Genomic DNA, 19630 nt, shown 5'->3' with positions numbered 1-19630 from the left:
GGCTCTGAATTTTCATAAAAACACCTCCCTATAAACTGAGACTATAAATATTATAGTGATGACCATAACACCAAGGTTAGTTGCTAATTATGTTTGCCATTCCAGCAATGTACAGATAAATGAGCATAATTTTGGATGAATCATTTCTAATGTGGCTTTTACCTTTTTTTTTTTTTTTGCTTCATTTATGGATTTATTTTGGTCATCTGTGGATTTTTATCCAATTGATTGCAACATTCATATTTGCTGCACGTAATGTATCTACAAACTCCAAGTCACATTCCTTCACCTTCCTCTATAAATCACATAAGTAGCTAAGTCAAAGCTGCTAAAAGATCCTCAGAAAGTTCATATCCTGCAGTATCTTTTAGGAATGAAATTAATCCCCCATACATTTGGGTAGAACCACTAAAAGTGAATAAAACTTGATAGATTTGCCCCATGCCCCCAGAAGGTTAAGTGGTCCTCCTTATTATACATCTTCTCAGAACCAGCCAACCAATGATGTGAGCTGAGGCAGCTGCTTCTGGCAGCACTTGAGAGAAGAGCCACCAAGGATGAAGAAGAAGCTGCTTCCTGCTGCTGCTTTGCATGGCAGGGTTGCCATAGCTACTGTGTATGGCAGCAGTGGCAGCGGCTTCTCTTCCTCTTCTTCCAGGTACCACCTCTCACAGGGCAGCTTGGGTGAATAGGCATGCTGCTTTCATAGTCTATGTACTAGAGCAGAAAACCTATTCACTGTGTGCCCAGAAAGCAGCAAGGGACTGCCTCACTGCTGGCATCCCTTCACACAGTGACTATGAGGACTCTGCCTTTTAAAGCAGCAGCGGGGCAGAGGCTTCCTCTTCCACCTTTTCACCCTCCTTCTCCTTCCTTGCTCACTCATTTCCTTGCTAACTTGCCCTCCCTCTATGTGGTGGCAAGTAAAGGTAAAGGGACCCCTGACCATTAGGTCCAGTCGTGACCGATTCTGGGGTTGCGGCGCTCATCTCGCTTTACTGGCCGAGGGAGCCGGCGTACAGCTTCCAGGTCATGTGGCCAGCACGACTAAGCCGCTTCTGGCGAACCAGAGCAGCGCACGGAAACACCGTTTACCTTCCCACTGGAGCAGTACCTATTTATCTACTTGCACTTTGACGTGCTTTCGAACTGCTAGGTTGGCAGGAGCAGGGACTGAGCAACGGGAGCTCAGCCCGTCACAGAGATTCGAACCGCCGACCTTCTGATCGGCAAGTCCTAGGCTCTGTGGTTTAACTCACAGCACCACCCGCGTCCCTCTATGTGGTGGTACACACACTTAATTACTTATAACTGATACAATGCAATACACATTCAGGGGGTGCGAACTTAAAATATTGGCGGGGGGCAGGTAAGCCACACCCTGCATAATCAATCACAAAACATGGTGCATGCACACTATTTGAATGGCAATGCCCATCAACTTGGGGGGGTAGGTACCCTCAAATATTTTAGGGGGAGCCTGAAGGGACCTCTGCCCCTAGGAGTTGGCTTCTATGTTCAGGGGCTATATATGAAGTTGTGAACTAGTCTTAGACAAATTTCACACTCTGGCTAAAGATGGGAACTGTCTATCGACACTATGGGAGGTACCCTGGCTTGAAGCCTGTAGTTTTGCTATGTGTGTTGGTGATGATGAAGTGGATTTCTGACACACCCTTCACCATAAGGTCTGGCCGCAGATTACAACAACAAAACCAGCACAATTTAAAACAAAACCAATCAACCATGCACAACAATCAGCAGGTTAATTTACAGCTTTGTGGCATGTCACAAAACTTACTTTTCAGCTGTCAAAGGCCAGAGTAAAGATGCAGATGAATAATGACGATGTTAGGCACAGTTCTGCAGGGAGGGAGTTCCACAGTTTTAAGGCTACCACAGAGGAAGCTCTCTCCCATGCGATTACTCAAACTTCTAAGGGTGATGGTGATGATCATTATGCAGGCCTCTGCACTTTTAAGGTTGGAGAGCAGAAGTTTCGAGATATGAAAGAAAACCCCAAGTCTCGAAATATCACCCTGCCCATATTCTAGGCTGTTCTTGTCCCTCTGGGCAAGGTACTGGTCTCAAATTTCCTCCACCCAGTAGAGTTTTCTCACAGATGTGTTTTCAGGCACATTAGTGACACATTTTGAGAAAGTGGGAGAATACAGCCAGCCAATCATGAAATTGCTGCAGGAGAAAGAATACCTGCTTTGCACATTATATCCAGCAGCACTTTGAGTAATCCAGAAATGACTGTGCAGATAAGTCCTCAATTTGCAGAAAACTTTTTGTATTTATGTGGAGGAAGAACACTGCAATATTACAGAAATGTTATATTGCTATTTCCTTTGTGGGTAGTTTTGTGCTGGTTCGCATCTACCAGCAAAGTTCAAATGAATCAGCCTTTTTCATCATAAAATGGCCTCCACAGAACTGTCAGGAGAACATTGCAGTCACCTGCTCGTGTTTCATCTAAAACTCACACTACTCATTTCCTGTCTCAACAAGAGGATACGGCAGGAAAACTCATTCCCTAAATCTCATTCTGCACACTTCCACCTCCCACACACAGTGAGTGAAGCTTGAATCACCATGTTTGATGGTGTTTCAGCTGCGCAATTCATGTTTGCTGTGCCGATTCATGTTATAACCTGGGCATGTCTATCCTTCTTTCCATTCCCTTTTTGTCACAGTAACTTTTCCAGATGTCAGAGTGCTCCCATTTGCAACCCTTGGACAAACTTTTAATTGACAAAAGCCTATTTCTATGAAATGCCACCTCTTTGCCTCTTTGCACAGGCTGTCCATGTACAGCTCTGATATCATCCCCTCCAACATTTCTCTGATGAAAATAGGGATATCCTATTCAATTATTATTATTATTATTATTATTATTATTATTATTATTATTACGCTGCTCATCTGACTGGGCTGCCCCAGCCACTCTGGGTGGCTTCCAACATATATAAAACATTAAACATTAAAAACCTTCCCTATACAGGGCTGCCTTCCAATGTGTTCTAGAGGTTGTAGAGCTACTTATCTCCTTGGCTTGGTGGTCGCATAACTCCATACCCTCCAACATTTCTCTGATGAAAATGGGACGTCCTAAGGAAAAGTGGGACATTCCGGGATCAAATCAGAAACCAGGACAGCTTCTGTTAATATGGGACTGTCCTTGAAAAATAGGGACACTTGGAGGGTCTTTTACATGTCCTTGAAACTTCCCCCTCTTATTCATCATGAGCTTGATTGCTTTGTGTCCCCACCCCAAAGTGACCAATTTGCCTCTCATTTTACACCTACTATCTATATGTTGCACTTTAGCACCAGAAATTATAGGCATGCACTGGAGTTCTGAGTACTTCCTGAGTTACGAGGCAAATGGTGTCATTTGGGCGGGGCTTTTACATTCCAGAGTCAGATTCGGTTTTTTATTTGTTTTATTTATTAAATGTATACACCACCTTTCATCTGAGGATCACAGGGCGGTTTACAGTATAACAGTAGAGATTGTATTATTGATGAGGTGTCTCAGGTAAGATCAGGAGTTTCCAAGTCACTCTGTAGATTCGAGTTTCCCCAAAATATTGCTGTTTTACCCTATTTGTTTATTTATTCATTCATGTATTTCTGAAGCAAAACTAAGCCGACTAGGGAAACAGCATGAGCAAAAAGGGTGGAGAGGCATATGCCTTGTCAGGGTGGATTCTTTCAGTGTGACAGGCAGGTCTAGGCTTTAATCACAGTGAATTATTTTCTCAGTGGACTCCAATTCCTGTGTACATATTGTTAAAGCATATTTCTGCAGTTCCATGCTGGGGTCCCCACCCCGCCCCCACCATTACTCTTCCCCTATGCAAGTTGAAGGAGAGATCTGACTCTCTCCCAGGGAGAAGAGGCAGTATCACAAAAAAACAAACAAACAACTGGTCGCAGCAGCCTGTTCCCATCAACAACCTTTGAGGTAACAAGATCTGAGTCGGGAGGCTGACATATACCTCATTGTTTCCTGGGGATCCATGTTATCCTCCACCCCATGATTCCTGTTATACCCACCCCAAAATGTTGAACTTTGCCCATATGGAAGAACCATTGACACCTGACAGGCTTCATCCCTTCAGAAGGGGTGACCATGCCTGCAAATTGCATCTAAGCCTGCAGAAAGCAAAACACACTTTCTTATTTTTTAAAGAAAGGTTCGCTGCACAAAGGACCCCTGGATGTATCTCCCTACAACTGGGATTAACCTTCGATTAATCATGAAAATTCCACCCACTTCTGGATGGGGTGGGAATTATAGCTATTGTTAAAATCCTCATTATAGTGAATGGGAGGTGGGCAGAAATTTGTTTTTACTGTAATTCGCTCTACGCGGGGCTGCCCTTGAAGCTGTCCCAGAAATTCCAGTGGGTGCAGAATGCTGCAGCGAGGCTCCTCACGGGGTCTCTGCCATGGGAGCATATTCCCCAGTGCTTTTCAAACTGCACCGGCTCCCGGTAAAGGGTCAGATTTAAGGTGCTGCTTTTGACCTTTAAAGCCCTTCACGGCCTAGGACCCTCGTACCTACGAGACCGCCTCTCCCGGTATGCCCCATGGAGAGCCTCAAGGTCCATAAATAGCAACACCCTAGTGGTCCTGGGCCCTGAGGAAGTTGGATTGGCTTCAACCAGAGCCAGGGCCTTTTCAACTCTGGCTCCGGCATGGTGGAACACTCTGCCTCATGAGACCAGGGCCCTACAGGATCTGATTTCTTTCCGCAGGGCCTGTAAGACAGAGTTGTTCTGCCTGGCCTTTGGCTTGGAGCCACTTTGATTCCCTCCCCCTCTTTCTTTTTCCTTTCTCCTTTCTCCTCCTGTGATGAGGCTGCATTTTAATATTTTAATGTTTCAATATTTTAATTGTTGTATTTTAATCTTGTTTTTAAGTTGTATTCATTCAACTTGTTTTTATTATTGCTTGTTAGCCACCCTGAGCCCAGCCTTGGCTGGGGAGGGCAGGGTATAAATAATTTTTTTTAATTATTATTATTATTATTATTATTATTATTATTATTATTATCCAGATCTAAGCAGTTCCGAAACAGGCTGGGCTGCTGCTCAGAGCTACAGATACAAAGAAAATCTCGTGACTAGCGTACAAGAGATACAGCTAGAGCAAAACGAACACCTGGAAATTCTCAGGTCTTGATGCACTGCTTGGGTAAAATGGCATAACCTGTACTGAGCCACAGGTCATTGATTTCAGCTTTAGCCAAAAGACTACAGGAACATTGACTGGCCGTCTATGCTTTCAGAAGTTATCTTAGTTCTTGCCCATATTCCTTTGCACTAGGAAGCATTATCCAGAATGTACAAGAGAGGCAAGAATATTCCTTTTTTAGGAGACACTCAATGATTGAGCTATGCTTCCCCCACAGGGATAAAGCTAGATATCACATTTGAAGCTAGAGGCGAAAAGCATCCTAAGTCAGACAAGGTAGTGACCTCGATTTATTTGAATGCAGTCCATGTATAGCATGTGCAAGCATTCTAAGCATCAATTCAGATTCCCTGATGTGTTTAGGAAGGCATTATGTCATTCCCATTGGTTTAAGATATTAGGAAATAGTGTTGATTTTTAATTTACTTACTGCACAGCTGTCCCTCGTCCTCTCCCTCTGTACAGTCTCTGATGAAGTCACACACCTGTCCCAGCTTGATCACAGTTCCATTCCAGCAGCTGAAGGAACTCTGCAGAGCCATTTTAGGACCAGAAGGAGAACCTGTGTAAAAGAAGAGAGATCCGCTGAAATTTCTCCACAGCAATTTGTGCTGCAGTATGCTTTGCAGCTCCACACTGTCCACGAAACAGGCCACAATAATCCAGAAAACTCTAAGGCCAATTTAGGAAGGGCAAAAATTCAACCTACATTTCCTATACTCCCAAGCTAACATAATAACTGAAGTGATCAAGGTGCCGTTGTTCTTTGATTGTGGGTGTCTTTGCAGTCCTGGGCTCATTTGAGAGAAAGGGCAGGATAGAAATTCAATAAATAAATAAGATCAAAACTTAAGACAAACCTAGATGTTAAATATGTCTTATCATTTAATATGCAATTTTCATAGAGTAACCAATGGGGCAATGGGGAATGTGTGTAGGGTACATGTAAGTCTTTCCTTCCATGCTGTGTATAAGAATGTGATGAATTAACAAAAGGGGACATAATGCATTTAATAAGAATTTGGATAATACGTATTATAAGATGGTTAAGCATTAAGCTCATTGTTTGCAACAAGCAATTAATTCATTTGCAATCAATTACGATTTTCAATTAGTTAATTTATAAATTGCTTCCCTTGAGGCAATTCAAAGCAGTTTAAAATACAATGACACATGTAAGACAGTTAAAAATAGCTGCATATAAAAAACATTTAAGAAACAACTATAAATGTTAAAAACAGTTTTTAAAAGCATCAGATACATGAAATCAATTGAAAATTGAAGCCAGATATCAACTGGGATAAGGTTTATAGAAGGTTTGTTGATAGAGGAATGTCTTTAGCAGGCGCTGAAAAGGCAACAGAGAAGGTGCTTGTCTGGTTTGCCATGGGAGGGAGTTCCAAAAGGTTGATGCCACCATACCAAAGGCCCAATTCTGAAATCGTGCCCGCAGGATGCCCACTCCTGCAGAATGATGATTGATTGGGTATGAGGTGAGCTTTTAGATATCCTGGTCTCTGTCCAATACCAGCACCTTGAATCTAGTTAACTGGAAGCCAGTGCAATTATTGCACCAGCAACATAACATGCTGTCAATATTCTTCCCTGGCGAACAGCTGAGCAGCTGCATTTTGCACTAGCTGCAGCTTTTGGGTCAGCTCAGCTTACAGCCATTACAGTAAACCAGTTCCTTTCTAGAATGAACCTTCCGTGCCTGAATGGGAACTTTTGGGTCTCACTGCAGCTCCCCCCCATTCATCTCACTGCTTTTGTAGTCCAAGGCAGGTAGCCAAACAGGTCTAAAAAGCACCTGGTGGGCCACCATGCCAGGTTATTAGGATTGCATTCAGCTTGATATGTCACATATTTTGAAATCCTGCTTTGAAGCAGGCAGATTGTGAGAAGGAACAAATATGCCCCAGCCCAAATAGCGTTGTGCCAATGTATGAGCCACAGGCTTTATGTTCCCTCCTTTTATGAAAGCAGTCGTCTCAGGGTCCAGTCAGTGGTCTGGGAGTGTTGCAGAAATACCAGAGCTAAATAGGCATGGATTCACTGGCAACCTGCACTACCAACCCCCCCACTGCTTTATCTCTGGACATGCTGGCTCCTAACCTGCGAGAAATGTTGGATGTGGCTTCTAGAGGAAGGCAAAGGGAAACGCTGCTGCTTCACATAAAGAAACTCCAATAAACACATGGAAGAAGTGAACTTCAAGTGGTTCCGTAAATCGCAACCTAATAATGCATTTCCTTCACCACCTCCGGGACTATTGCACTATTGAGAGAACTCATTGCTTTGAAAAAAAAGACAAAAAGCTGGTGTGCTACTGTTTTCTTTGTTCTTGCTTTTATGTGGATGAATAGAGTTCAATCAGCAACATAGTCTCTTTTCATGGAAACTACTAAATCCCTTAAAATTCTTCTAGAAAGTTAAACGAACGGGAGATGCCAAAAGTAAGCCATGAGCTCCATAGAATTGTAAAAGTATATAAATAAAATATTTTTATAGACTTGGCCCTTCTCCAGATGTTAAACCCTTTCCCTCCAGTGCTTCCCCCAGAGAAAGAGATAAAGAGATGCATAAATGCAACCCAAAGGATGGATCTGGCCAATGTAACAAATAGAGAAAATGAGTTCTGTGATTAATAGTAGTAGAGGATAGTTTGCACATGCATTTTCTCTATACATAGGCAGGTGTTTACAGGCCTGGTAAAAACTTTTTTTTTTTTAAATGCATTTTTATTAAAGATTTTATTGGTTTACAAAAGTATGTGCAAGGTCTCTTTTTTTAAGTAACATTTTTACAGATCAGTTTCATTTGTTGAGACATTAGTGTTACTTTAGGAAGAAAAGGGGGAAAGAGGTAGAGGGGGGAATGGTGAGTGGAGTTGGGGTTGGGTGGCAATGTTTCAGTTTTACTTAATAGATGTGTGGGGTTTTGCGTCAGTGTCACTTGTGCAGGTTCTCTGCTATTCACTTGTGTTCCTTTGGTGGTGAGAGAGGTTGGGGTTGGCCTAGGGTGTGGTTGCTCGTTTGTGATGAGCTTTGTTTTTGTGTGTGAGTAGGGTGGGTGAGTGTTTTGGATCAGGTTAGCCATATAGATTCATATGCTGTCGGTGGATTCTTGTCATTGTCTTGTTGGGCTGTGTATGTGATAAAGGGAAGCCATAGCGGAGTGAACGCATCTTCTATTTGTCCCTACCCAGACATGTAAAGCCAATATATTCTAATGTATGTCTTAAGCTGCTGGTTTTATTTATATTCTGATTTTTTAAATAAAAGTTACTTTTAATTTTGACATTTGCTGACAATATATGTGCCAGGGAACTGCCATCGGAGCCAGAGGGAGAGAGAGGGCTCCAGAGGGATTCCGGAGAGCGTCCCGGGATGAGGAGAAGCAGCCCATCTTCTGGGGAAGGAAATCAGCGTAGCACCAGTGGAGAAGGGGGGCAGATGGGGGAATCGGCAAGGCGGTCCCATGGCTCCTCACCGGGGACCAGCGGGGTGAGCACGGGTCCTCCGCTGCCCACACCCTCCTTGCGCAGAAGGCTTCCGCGCAGGGAGAGTAGGAGGAGACTAGGCGTCAAAGAGCTTCTTTGCTGGAAGAAGTTCAAGAAACGCCCACTGACAGATTCTGCCAGCGATTGAGACAGCCACGGACGAGTGGCTGTCCGGACAGAAAAGGTTCACTCAGGCAACCCAGTCAGGTGTTGCACCGGTTTACGCACGAGCAACCCCTAGAACCATCACAATATGTTTTATAGCTTTGCAGAACTGCTTAAGGTTTTATTTACAATTAAGCAGCATACAAATTCTGTTAAATAAAAACTTGATCATTATACAGTTGAGCCCAGTCTGCACATGATGTACAGAATGAATACATCATAGAGAAAGATTCTGCCTGTTGTCCCTACACTCAATATCTGCACATCCATCGCCTCCTCTGTGCACAAAGCCTAAGTGCACACAAAATGGGTGGACATTTGAAGGCCAAGGGCAGCCAGCTACCTTTCCACACGTAATCATTTTGCTTATTTGGTAAACATGTGCAAAGGGCTTGGAATGGCTGGAAGCTAAATGTGTGAGCTGACTTGCTTGAAAACTATTAGACTAGAACCAGAGAGCTCCTTATGGAGCAGAAAGCACTTCCAATCATGCAAGAGAACTGTCTCTAGTCTCAGCTGATTTCTGCCCCACCACATCATCAAATGCCCTTCCACAAGGTTTTGGGGAAAGGGACAAGGGGCTGCAGTGGAAAGGTGGAGGCAGGCATGGTCCATTGCACAAGCAGAACTCACCTCATGGTTCACTGGATCTAAGTCATTGTGCTGGAGGTGATGCGAGGAAATATGGTTGAGAGTCCTAGAAGACCTGCTCTCTGCCTTGAAAGCCTTTTCCAACCTGGCCTGGGCGAGTGGGGCCCTGACTGACTCCAACTACAAAAGCTGAGGCTGCTGAACAGAATCTTGGGCTGGGGTATTGTTTGGGGGATTCTTTTGTCTGTAGGATTGTTGTGACTTTTTTAAAAAAATCTTTATTTTGGATCTTGTGGTTTATGTGGAACTTGTTCAGTTTGGTTGTGTACATTTTGATGTTTTGTTTATTGTTTAGGACTACTTTTGATATGGGGACGCAGGTGGCGCTGTGGGTTAAAGCCTCAGCGCCTAGGACTTGCCGATCGAAAGGTCGGCGGTTCGAATCCCTGCGGCGGGGTGCGCTCCCGCTGCTCGGTCCCAGCGCCTGCCAACCTAGCAGTTCGAAAGCACCTCCGGGTGCAAGTAGATAAATAGGGACCGCTTACCAGCGGGAAGGTAAACGGCGTTTCCGTGTGCGGCTCTGGCTCGCCAGAGCAGCGATGTCACGCTGGCCACGTGACCTGGAAGTGTCTCCGGACAGCGCTGGCCCCTGGCCTCTTGAGTGAGATGGGCGCACAACCCCAGAGTCTGTCAAGACTGGCCCGTATGGGCAGGGGTACCTTTACCTTTACCTTTACCTTACTTTTGATATGTGTGTAGTTATGTACTTTTTTGTTAGTTGTAAGCTGCACTGAGGTTTTAACTTTGAGAAGGTGCCATGCAAATAAAATGACTGAGTGATTGATTCTGACTATGATGTTACATCTTTAATGACCGATTTAGTAATACAGATCTTCCCCTGATCTTGCACGCTGTATGTGCACAGCATACTTTCAAGACAACGCTGACGCAAGCAATGAAGACAGATACTTAGCACTCCCGTTTTTAACTACTGGGAATATGGCATAAGGCAGCACAGGACTGAGACAAATCTAGACACTAGGAAAGAACATGGCCCACCTGGGGGAAGCGTTTGTGTTCCACGTGTAAAGAATGGGCTACCTCATATGTTTCATATGTTTCACTGTATGGATATCCTATGGGGAGGGAGGGATGGTTCTACATATATATCAGCATTTTTGTACCCAGAGATTTGGGGCAGTCTATTATGTGCAGGTTCAAGGTATATGAGAATGGGCTGAGAGGCTGGGCATATTTGCCGCTTAAGAACTTCCTTCATATGTAATGATCATTCACACTATAGATATCCATGTCATGAAAAAGTAATGTAGGAATAACAGGGATGTTGGAAGATTCTAACAGAAATGGAAGTGAAAATTACTGCTGTTTGCATTTCCCTCTGTGGTCAGGAATGGAAATAAGTCCAGCAAATGCAAACATCGTTGTGCTTGTTTTTTAAGTCCACAAATGATACATAATTAATTAGTTTTTTACATTGTTTTTTTTATTGGGGTAACAGAGTCAATTGCTTACTGAAACCCTTTAGTACACAGAGCAAGCAGAATTTGGTTAGTGAATCTGGTTAGAGAGCAGATTTTACTTGTTCCAGTCACACAAAGAGAGATTCTTGTAGAGTAAGAAAAATAACAGCATAGTTTATTGTAGGAAGTACCGGTACATAACTTGGATAGAAAAGTTTCTAGTTCTCACCTAATTAAGTAATCTAAAGAAGAACAAGGCAGCTATGCTCTCAGAGGATAGCTCCAACAAGACCTCTAATCTTGAAGTACTAAGAGTGAAGTGTGAGGAGGAAGCTGTAAACTAAAAACTATGGTTTACTTTGAATGAGCAGTGTGCTGGTGCACACTGTTGAAAAGCTCTTGCTACACTCCTCTCCTGTTCCACAGAAAAAATAAATCAAAATATTGACATGACAACTTAACACTGGCTCATGGTTTGTTTCTTGCCAAACAAACCACAAGTGGTAACAAAGCTTCGTTCTTGGCCTATTGCTAATGGATTGTTCAAGGGAAACAAATCACAAGCCCAGGTTCCAACTTCATGAAAAAACCAGATTCTGGCTTGTCCCTTGCTGTGTGGTGGGACCTGTGGAGTGTGAACTGTTCAGCAGGATGCACTGTCATGCCTCCTTCCTTATTAATCTGTAGCATGCAAACTGGGCCATTATAAGTTAGTATCTGTTTTACAATGTACTAACCATAGCCTGTGGGTTAAACCACAGAGCCTAGGGCTTGCCGATCAGAAGGTCGGCAGTTCAAATCCCTGCAACGGGGTGAGCTCCAGTTGCTTGGTCCCAGCTCCTGCCAACCTAGAAGTTCGAAAGCACGTCAAAGTGCAAGTAGATAAATAGGTACCACTCTGGCGGGAAGGTAAACGGCGTTTCCGTGTTCTGCTCTGGTTCACCAGAAGCGGCTTAGTCATGCTGGCCACATGAGCTGTATGCCGGCTCCCTTGGCCAATAAAGCGAGATGAGCGCCGCAACCCCAGAGTCGGTCATGACTGGACCTAATGGTCAGGGGTCCCTTTACCTTTTAACCATAGCCCTAAATAACCAGAAAACAGGCTGTTTTTATCAGAATAGGGCACAGGATTTGCTGCAGATTGGATTTTTTACTGGAACAAAAAATACCCTGTGCACCTTCGGAAACCTTAGGGAGAAACACTTATTCTTGGTCACACTGTGCTAACTATCCAATTATAAATTTCTCTCAGTTGAAAAACAGCAACAAAATCATATTCCTTAAAATGTTGCCTCAATCAAGGGGGTTGATTTGAGTACTGTACCATTCCATCGGAATATTGATGTAAACCACCAAAGTTGCATTTCAACTTGGGTCAAATAAAGGCACTAATTTCCTGATAAGGACTTCCAGCCTCCAGAGAGATCCATCACACTTGCAAGCAACAGTGACAACTGAAGCTCCATTAATTGTAATAGAAAGAGGTGCCAGTACGAGGATAATAAAACTATCAAGAGAGTATAAAAGCCACCATGTTGGAGAAATCCATTCTTGAGAAAGAAGAACAGAGCAACTTACAGTGCAATTTTATACCTGCCAACTCAGAAGGAGGTCCCAATGAATTTGGAGGCTTACTCCCAAGTAAGCAAGCACAGGATTGCAGCCTTCGGCAGCAGAATCGAACGGGACTTACTTAGTTCTATTTCACCTCATTCTCTTAGAATAGTAATGGCACCCAACTGAGAGGTGCCGGAACTGAGTTGCAAAAAGGCCCTGGTCTTACTGTTGATTAGACATGTACGAGATTGTATTGTTAATGTACATGTTCTCACCACTCAGAGAAGGATGTACAAAGTATGAAAGGCACGATGTCCTTGCCTTCCTTGTTTCCCACTTGCAGCTCTGCTTCTCCCTGGGCTCTTTCCTTGTACGAAACTGTGTTTGAATGATGCCACATCAGTAGCCCATCAGGGCTGCAAATCCTTCACGATGACAACTCTGATTTCTGTTTATACAATAAAAGATAAAACGCAGAGGCAGTACCTGAACCCCCCTTGGCAGAATGAGCCATTGTTTGCCTGACTCATCCAACCTTGCTAAACAACACAGCTACATCATGTTTCCTCAGTACTACAGGGAGTCGGGAATCACTAGTGATTCAATTAGAGGCGCACTTGATACTTTTATTTATATTGCCTGACAAAACTAAAAATTAATGAAGCGTGAGGGAAAACAACCACTATTTTCCCCCAAGATGATTTTGCAGTGTAAATCGGTTCAGGAGGGGGCTTTTTTAAAAAATAAAGGGCTCTGGTTTCTAAACAGGGTACTCTGTATTACAGGCAGCTTTTTATATTTATTTATTTCCTGTAAGTTGCTCTGTTTCACTGAGCACTGCCCTTGTGTTTTGATGAGGGTCACTCACATCATTGCTTAAAAGATCTGATCTGAAAGCTGCAGGAGGGGAGGGGAGCTATGAATTGCCCCTCCTACTGTCACTGCCTTGCCGTGGCGAAGGGGCTTGAAGAACTCAGAGAAGCTATGAACTATGCCAAGCAGGGCACCCAAGATGAACAGGTCATAGTGGAGTTTTGACCAAACGTGATCCACCTGGAGAAGGAACCGGCAAGCCACTCCAGTATCCCTGCTAAGAAAACTCCATGGACAGAGACAACAGGCATATAAAAGTATGACGCTGGAAGATGAGCCCCTCAGGTCGGAAGGCATCCAACATGCTACTGGGGAAGAGCGGAGGACAAGTACAAGTAGATCCAGAGCTGATGAAGCGGCTGGGCCAAAGCTGAAACGACGCTCAGTTGCGGATATGCCTGTAAGCGAAAGGGAAGCGAAAGGAAAGTCCAATGCTGTAAAGAAAAATATTGCATAGGAACCTGGAATGTAAGAACCATGAACCTGGGTAAGTTGGATGTGGTCAAAAGTGAGATGGCAAGAATAAATATTGACATCCTGGGCATCAGTGAACTAAAATGGACGGGAATGGGCGAATTCAGTTCAGATGACCATCATATCTACTACTGTGGGCAAGAAACCCGCAAAAGAAATGGAGTGGCCATCATAGTCAACAAAAGAGTGACAAAAGCTGTACTGGGATGCAATCTCAAAAATGATAGAATGATCTCGATACGAATCCAAGGCAGACCTTTTAACATCACAGTAATCCAAGTTTATGCACCAACTACTGGTGCTGAAGAAACTGAAATTGACCAATTCTATGAAGACTTACAACACCTTATTGAAGTGACACCAAAGAAGGATGTTCTTCTCATTATAGGGGATTGGAATGCTAAAGTAGGGAATCAAGAGATAAAAGGAACAACTGGCAAGTTTGGCCTTGGAGAGCAAAACGAAGCAGGGCAAAGGCTAATAGAGTTCTGTCAAGAGAACAAGCTGGTCATCACAAACACACTTTTCCAACAACACAAGAGACGACTCTACACGTGGACATCACCAGATGGGCAGCATCAAAATCAGATTGATTATATTCTCTGCAGCCAAAGATGGAGAAGCTCTATACAGTCAGCAAAAACAAGACCTGGAGCTGACTGTGGCTCAGATCATCAGCTTCTTATAGCAAAATTCAAGCTTAAACTGAAGAAAGTAGGAAAAACCACTGGGCCGGTAAGATACAATCTAAATCAAATCCCTTATGAATACTCAGTGGAAGTGAGGAACAGGTTTAAGAATTTAGATTTGCTGGACAGAACTATGGATGGAGGCTCACAACATTATACAGGAGGCAGCAACGAAAACCATCCCAATGAAAAGGAAATGCAAGAAAGCAAAGTGGCTGTCCAATGAGGCCTTACAAATAGCGGGAGAAAGAAGGCAAGCAAAATGCAAGGGAGATAGAGAAAGATACTGGAAATTGAATGCAGATTTCCAAAAAATAGCAAGGAGAGACAAGAAGGCCTTCTTAAACGAGCAATGCAAAGAAACAGAGGAAAACAACAGAATGGGAAGAACCAGAGATCTGTTCAAGAAAATTGGAGATATGAAAGGAACATTTCGTTCAAAGATTACCATAATAAAGGACAAAAGTGGTAAGGACCTAACAGAAGCAGAAGACATCAAGAAGAGGTGGCAAGAATACACAGAGGAATTATACCAGAAAGATATGGATGTCTCGTACAACCCAGGTAGTGTGGTTGCTGACCTTGAGCCAGACATCCTGGAGAGTGAAGTCAAATGGGCCTTAGAAAGCACTGCAAATAACAAGGCCAGTGGAAGTGATGGTATTCCAGCTGAACTATTTAAAATTTTAAAAGATGATGCTGTTAAGGTGCTACACTCAGTATGCCAGCAAGTTTGGAAAACTCAGCAGTGGCCAGAGGGCTGGAGAAGATTAGTCTACATCCCAATCCCAAAGAAGGGCAGTGCTAAAGAATGCTCCAACTACCGCACATTTGCACTCATTTCACATGCTAGCAAGGTTATGCTTAAAATTCTACAAGGAAGGCTCAAGCAGTATGTGGACCGAGAACTCCCAGAAGTGCAAGCTGGATTTAGAAGAGGCAGAGGAACCAGAGACCAAATTGCAAACATGCGCTGGATTATGGAGAGAGCTAGAGAGTTCCAGAAAAACATCTACTTCTGCTTCATTGACTACGCAAAAGCCTTTGACTGTGTCGACCACAGCAAACTATGGCAAGTTCTTAAAGAAATGGGAGTGCCTGATCACCTCATCTGTCTCCTGAGAAATCTCTATGTGGGACAGTTAGAACTGGATATGGAACAACTGATTGGTTCAAAATTGGGAAAGGAGTACGACAAGGCTGTATTTTGTTTCCTTGTTTATTTAACTTATATGCAGAATTCATCATGCGAAAGGCTGGGCTGGATGAATCCCTAGCCGGAATTAAGATTGCTGGAAGAAATATCAACAACCTCAGATATGCAGATGACACAACCTTGATGGCAGAAAGTGAGGAGGAATTAAAGAACCTTTTATTGAGGGTGAAAGAGGAGAGCGCAAAATATGGTCTGAAGCTGAACATCAAAAAAACGAAGATCATGGCCACTGGGCCCATCACCTCCTGGCAAACAGAAGGGGAAGAAATGGAGGCAGTGAGAGATTTTACTTTCTTGGGCTCCATGATCACTGCAGATGGTGACAGCAGCCATGAAATTAAGAGATGCCTGCTTCTTGGGAGGAAAGCATTGACAAACCTAGACAGCATCTTAAAAAGTAGAGACATCACCTTGCCAACAAAGGTTCATATAGTAAAAGCTATGGTTTTCCCAGTAGTGATGTATGGAAGTGAGAGCTGGACCATAAAGAAGGCTGATCGCCGAAGAATTGATGCTTTTGAATTATGGTGCTGGAGGAGACTCTTGAGAGTCCCATGGACTGCAAGAAGATCAAACCTACCCATTCTGAAGGAAATCAGCCCTGAGTGCTCACTGGAAGGACAGATCGTGAAGCTGAGGCTCCAATTCTTTGGCCACCTCATGAGAAGAGAAGACTCCCTGGAAAAGACCCTGATGTTGGGAAAGATGGAGGGCACAAGGAGAAGGGGACGACAGAGGATGAGATGGTTGGATAGTGTCTTTGAAGCTACAAACATGAGTCTGACCAAACTGCGGGAGGCAGTGGAAGACAGAAGTGCCTGGCGTGCTCTGGTCCATGGGGTCACGAAGAGTCGGACACGACTAAACGACTAAACAACAACAACAACTTTTTTTTAGTGGTTGACATATACAATTTAGGGGGCTGCAACACTATACATTCATGGGAGTGTCCATTACATAAATCTGGGAAATATACACTTATGTAAACAGATGTATACAGTGGAACCTTGAGTTGCGGACGTAATCCGTCCTGAAGGCACGTCCGAAACCTGACGCGTTCACATCTAGAAGTGCCACATCTGCACACACGCACGGTGCAATTTAGTGCTTCTGCATATGCGCGAGCAGCGAAACCCGGAAGTAACCCTTCTGGTACTTCTGGGATGCTGCGGGACGTAACCCGAAGCGGATGCAACATGAGGTATGACTGTACTGCAGAATGGGAAAGGAACCACCAAGTCCAAGAGGATGTCAGTGTGGTTTATGAGCAGAATCGAGGAAACTCTTGGAAACAAGGTTTCTTTCAGAAAATGGAAGTCTTGCTGAAATGTGGAGGACAAAAAGAATCATGAACTTGCAAAATAAAAGATAGAGTGCAAGAAAAAAAAAAGGATTTGAGGAGCACGTTACTATAAACAATTTTAAAATGTGTAAATACATTAGAAGCATGAAATTAACTAGGAAATTGATTGGGCCTTTGGATGACAGGGCAATTAAAGGTGTGATAATGGAGGAAAAAATGGAGCTTCCAGAAAGACTGAATAAATTATTTCAGCTGTTTTCACTATGGAAGAAGTAGAACGTAACCTTGGACCTGAACTAACTTTCTCAGGAAGGGAGCCTGAAGAACTGAAGCAAATAGTGAAAGGAAATTATATTCTATGTCTCATTAACAAATTAAAAGCACTAGGTTCTCGTGGTATACACCCAAGTTCTTAAAGATCTCAAATGTGAAATGTACAGATATTCTAGGAAAAATATGTACCATATACCTAAGATAGGCCTCTATATCTGAGGACTGAAAAAGAGGCCAATGAAATGCCCTTTTAAAAACGTATCCGGGGAAATCTGGGAATTTACAGGCCAATTAATTTATGGGAGAAAGCATGGTTAAATATATAATTGCCAAGCACATAAAATAACAAGTTTTCCTGAAGAAGAATAAGCAGAGTTCCTCTAATGGTAAGTTCCATCTAACTAACCATTGAGAGTTCTTTGACAGTATCAATAACCATAACTTCACATATACACTAATGGGGTCTGAACTGATGGTGGCTGACAAGAAAACACACCTGGAATTCATGGTGCTGCATACTGACTCAATTAAAATGTTGGCCATCAAGGCCCACTGGTGTTTACCATGTTTTTTGTGGTGGCTATCATGCGTTCTCTGCCTGGGTAATTTTGGAGTTAAGAACATGTTGGCTGGGCAGCCAGGGGCAGACTTGTGCTGTGGTAAAAAATGGAAGAAGTGTTGTCCATCAACCCTGCTGAAAGTAAGCCTCTGATAAACAGAAACCTATGAGGCTGCCTTATACAGAGTCAGACCTCTGGCCTAACTCAGTAGTGTCTGCTCTAATTATCTCCCCAGGCTTTCAGATGGGACCCTTTCCCCGTCTTAGCTGGAGAAGCCAAGGAGTGAACCTGGGACCTGTTCCATACAATATATGTGCTCTATCACTGAGCTCATTGGTGAGATGAGCACGGGGGGGGGGGGGGGAGCTAAATTCACTCTCCCACTTCCACAAGGATGCATGAAGTGGCTGACAGTAAAACGCTTCAACAAAATAGAAATTATTGTCAGAACAGTTCATGACTGCAGCAAATGGAGCCACATCTAAAACAGTAATTTGAAACAAAACAAAACAGCACAGCAAATGCTAGAAACCCAAGGGCCAAAGGCTTGCAGCAACAAAGTAAGTTTCCAGTAAACACCTGAAAGTTAAGAGATACTTGGGCTGAGCACACAATACCAGCACAAAAATGCAGCTAGGCTGTTCTTTTTCTTTAGTTTGCAGGAAAACTCAGCCAAATGCAGCATTCCATTATAAATGACTGGATAGGCACAAGACAGGATATGGATTGTGGATAACGGCGTTATCCAGCAGTGGGGGCACACTGGATGCAGAGAAAATGGGAGCGTGTACAGAGCCTTAAACAAAGAAACTTCACATCCATTTGACCAATGAAAATATTTCGTACAAATGCTGAACTTGGAGCAGACTGCTCTTTCAATAAAAGACTTACTCTAATACAGGACTATCCTCTGGTAGTCCTCCCTATACTGGACTGCCCTCTGTAAAGTAGGGCACAGGGCCACGCTAGCACTGAACGAATCCCCATGTACACAGATGCTACCTAACTAGAGGAACACTAGGTAAAGGTAAAGGAACCCCTGACCATTAGGTCCAGTCATGACCGACTACGGGGCTGCGGCGCTCATCTCGCTCCACTGGCCGAGGGAGCCAGTGTACAGCCTCCGGGTCATGTGGCCAGCATGACTATGCCACTTCTGACGAACCAGAACAGCACACGGAAACACCGTTTACCTTCCCGCCGGAGCGGTATCTATTTATCTACTTGCACTTTGATGTGCTTTCGAACTGCTAGGTAAGTCCTAGGCTCTGTGGTTTAACCCACAGCGCCACCCGCGTCCCTAGAGGAACACTAGTCCTGCTCAAACATTTTTCTCATGCAATGAAGGGAAGGGAACAGGGGTCAACTAGCTTGCTCTGCTCTTCCTCCATCTTGGCCTCACTGCTGCTTCCATTGCCCTCCTTTTGCTGCTCTGTACTCGTAGAGGCTCCCTGTCCAGTTTAGAACCCCAATGGTGCAGGGCTCTCTGTTACTCTGGGAAGCTCTGAAAGTTCAGCAGGATCCCTGCTGAGAATATTTGTCTTCCAATGCAAGGAGAGCGACAGCGATGGGTGATGTGGATGGAAGTGAACCAGTAGGTTCGGCTAGGGTGCCCCCCACCCTCCCTCATGCAATTCTAATCATGTGGGGGAATTAAATGCCTGAATAGGGTTGTTGAAACAGACAATCCAGAGCCTCCTTTGCTTTCTGCACTTCCCTCCTGGAATGCAGAGCTTTT

At 43.8% G+C, this 19630-nt stretch overlaps 1 protein-coding gene across 1 annotated transcript in view; it reads right to left on the bottom strand.

Moving 5' to 3' along the window:
- Positions 1–19630, bottom strand: part of ALK (ALK receptor tyrosine kinase) — a 626252-nt gene that overhangs the window by 172348 nt on the left and 434274 nt on the right. The window contains exon 6 of the mRNA XM_079969155.1: positions 5639–5770. Coding sequence (XP_079825281.1) covers positions 5639–5770 — 132 coding nt within the window. The remainder of the gene's footprint in view (positions 1–5638; positions 5771–19630) is intronic.

Source organism: Podarcis cretensis, assembly GCF_951804945.1.
Source record: "Podarcis cretensis genome assembly, chromosome: 3".
Taxonomy (NCBI): Eukaryota; Metazoa; Chordata; class Lepidosauria; order Squamata; family Lacertidae; genus Podarcis; species Podarcis cretensis.
This window is presented reverse-complemented; position numbering and strand designations above follow the sequence as displayed.